Source organism: Drosophila mauritiana, chromosome 2L (genome assembly GCF_004382145.1).
Source record: "Drosophila mauritiana strain mau12 chromosome 2L, ASM438214v1, whole genome shotgun sequence".
In the NCBI taxonomy this organism is placed as follows: domain Eukaryota; kingdom Metazoa; phylum Arthropoda; class Insecta; order Diptera; family Drosophilidae; genus Drosophila; species Drosophila mauritiana.
The window spans coordinates 3,769,009-3,771,929 of NC_046667.1; the positions used below are offsets into that span (position 1 = coordinate 3,769,009).

Sequence of the window (2,921 nt, forward strand, 5' to 3'; positions counted from 1 at the left end):
CTGAAAGCCCCTGAGCAACGGACGTGAAATCGTGTATTTTTGTGGGCTGTGTATTATCGTCGAGCGTCGGTAAAACTGAACGTAAAGCGAGAGAACTGAACGAATGAGCCAATTTGAATAGCTAGTGAATTTGAAGCGGCCAAATAAATCAGTTAGAAGTTAATCAAATAAAGCCTTTTTGCAAAGCCTTTTAAAAAAATGAACTTAAGGTTTTGGCTGTATAAAGAATAAAGAATTTTATGAAAGCACATTGCTAAATCAAGCTAAAATCAAAACTAATTAAGCGAACTTCCAAGGCAATGTGGAGTTATTAAACCATCTGACCTAAGAATCATGGTGAAGATCGAGGAAGGTCTGCCGTCCAGCGAGATTAGCGCTCACAGTCACCACTTTCAGCACCACCACCACCCACTGCCGCCCACCACCCACCATTCCGCGCTCCAAAGTCCCCATCCCGTCGGGCTGAATCTCACCAATCTAATGAAAATGGCCAGGACACCCCATTTGAAGTCCAGCTTTTCCATTAATTCCATTCTACCCGAGACTGTGGAGCATCACGACGAGGATGAGGAAGAGGATGTGGAGAAGAAGGCCCCAGCGAAATTTCCGCCCAACCATAATAATAACAATCTGAATCCCACGAACTGGGGATCGCCGGAGGATCATGAGGCGGAAAGCGATCCCGAATCGGATCTCGATGTGACCTCCATGTCACCGGCTCCCGTTGCGAATCCCAACGAAAGCGATCCGGATGAAGTCGACGAGGAGTTCGTGGAGGAAGACATCGAATGTGATGGGGAGACAACCGATGGGGATGCGGAAAATAAATCGAACGATGGCAAGCCGGTGAAGGATAAGAAAGGCAACGAAAAGCCGCCTTACAGCTACAATGCCCTGATCATGATGGCCATTCGTCAGAGTTCCGAGAAGCGTCTAACCCTGAATGGCATCTACGAGTACATAATGACCAATCATCCATACTACCGGGACAACAAACAGGGCTGGCAGAACTCCATAAGACACAACTTGAGCCTGAATAAGTGCTTCGTCAAGGTGCCAAGGCATTATGATGATCCTGGCAAGGGCAACTACTGGATGTTGGATCCCTCGGCGGAAGACGTATTCATTGGCGGATCAACGGGGAAGTTGAGGAGAAGAACCACAGCCGCCTCTCGCTCCCGACTGGCCGCCTTCAAGAGATCCCTGATAGGACCCATGTTCCCGGGACTGGCTGCCTATCCGCAGTTTGGCCAATTTCTTACCTATCCCCCGACGGCGCCCAGCTTGCTGGCCAGCATGTATCAGCGTTACAATCCCTTTGCCCCGAAAGGCGGGCCAGGACATCCGGGCTTGCCACCGGGCTTGCCGGGACTACCCGGACCACCGGGACCTCAAGGACCGCCAGGACCGCCACCTCCGCCCTTCGTTGCACCACCCACGAGCAGTGAACTCTACCAGCGATTGCAGTACCAACAGCTGTTGCATCAACATGCGGCAGCCGCCGCTCTGGCGGCTCATCAAAGGCAACTCTCGGTGGCGGCAGCATCGGCGGCGTCCCAACCACCGCCCACCCATCACCACCCACACCTGGCGGTGGGTCAGGCGCCCCTTTCGCCCGGCGGCGATTCCCCGGGACCCTCGCCACAGCCCCTCATCAAACCCGTCACCGTAGTCTCCCGCAATAGCTGAAGATTCTGGCGAGAAGAATCGGAGGATTCATTGGCTTGAGGAGCAGCATATGTAGCTCATAAGTATTCACTGTACATAGATATAGCCGCGACTGAGGCGCTAGACGCTTGTAAATAGTTGAGAACTGGGTTAAATATACGAAAACTAAAGAAAGAACTTAAACTAACAGCATATTCGGTTGACCGGATTTAATAAAAGCCTTTGCAGAGTTTGTTAAAATTTTGCGGCCATTAAAATAAGAAAATGCCATCCCTACTCTTTCGTCTAAATGAGCATATAATTTATAATGAAACTTTCTATTTATACAACTAACTTTAAATAACAATTTGTTATGTTATAATCTTATAATCATATAACCCCGTCCAATATTGATATATAACACCTTGATAATCTTATAAAAATCCCCTTGAAAACCAGATTTCAAATAACTTTGCAAAGGCTTTTCCCAGCGAGTGTTTCAGAGTTGGTAACTTGTTGTCACATATCCGCGATATATGTAATATGATTAACGATACTTAAGCGCTGCAGCAAAGAACTAAGCACCATTTAATTTATATATTATTGTATATTTAGACACCGAACGGAGCGATGAAAACAGAAACCAATTAAAATTATACTGAAATAAAAATTCAAAAACAAAAAGGCAAAAACTAATGAGATCTGCGGGGGGCTTGGGAATTGTTTGTGTCGGCGGGTGTTAAATTGAACTGCAGCCACCGCTAAATGAATCTGTTGTCGCGACAAACTTGTCGGCAATCCGACAACAGGAAGTCCTTAATAACCGAGTGGCACAATCATAAATTTATGGTAGATGTATAAGAATTTCTATGGGTTCGTTGTAAAAGTAGCATATAACATCAAATTTGGAAGGCAGCCGCACAGACGTCAGCAAATTAATAGATGACTAAATGCCTTTAAAATATAGTATAATTGAAAGGAATTCGATGGAAGAATAAACAAATTCGTTTAGTACACATTTTAAGATTATGGCGCCATTCGAGGCTAGAAAGCCCACTTGTATTTATTAGATGAAATTAAAAGCACGTTCTTTGGCTGGCCGTTAATAACCACTCATTTTTCTTAGTCGCTGTCTGGCGCACCTTGACTGCAGTTCGATCTTTGGTGCCGATTCACTTGCTCACTCCCATGATCTCAAGGTGGTGGTGATTCATCGCTTAGGACTGGGGGTTAACAAACTGCGGTTGTGCAACTGCAGATTACGGGGCGTATGC

The 2,921-nt window shown here is 46.3% G+C and overlaps 1 protein-coding gene across 1 annotated transcript; it reads left to right on the forward strand.

Annotated features, from left to right (window-relative positions):
- On the forward strand, positions 1–2,320 carry LOC117150344 (fork head domain transcription factor slp2). Its single transcript, XM_033317191.1, has one exon. It carries the CDS (start codon positions 334–336, stop codon positions 1,687–1,689), a length of 1,356 nt encoding a protein of 451 aa, XP_033173082.1. The 5' UTR covers positions 1–333; the 3' UTR covers positions 1,690–2,320.
- Positions 2,321–2,921: the final 601 nt, after the last annotated feature.

What these genes read in the sequence shown, in the direction of transcription:
- LOC117150344 (XM_033317191.1), top strand. Translation starts at nt 334, where the DNA reads ATGGTGAAGATCGAGGAAGGTCTGCCGTCCAGCGAGATTAGCGCTCAC.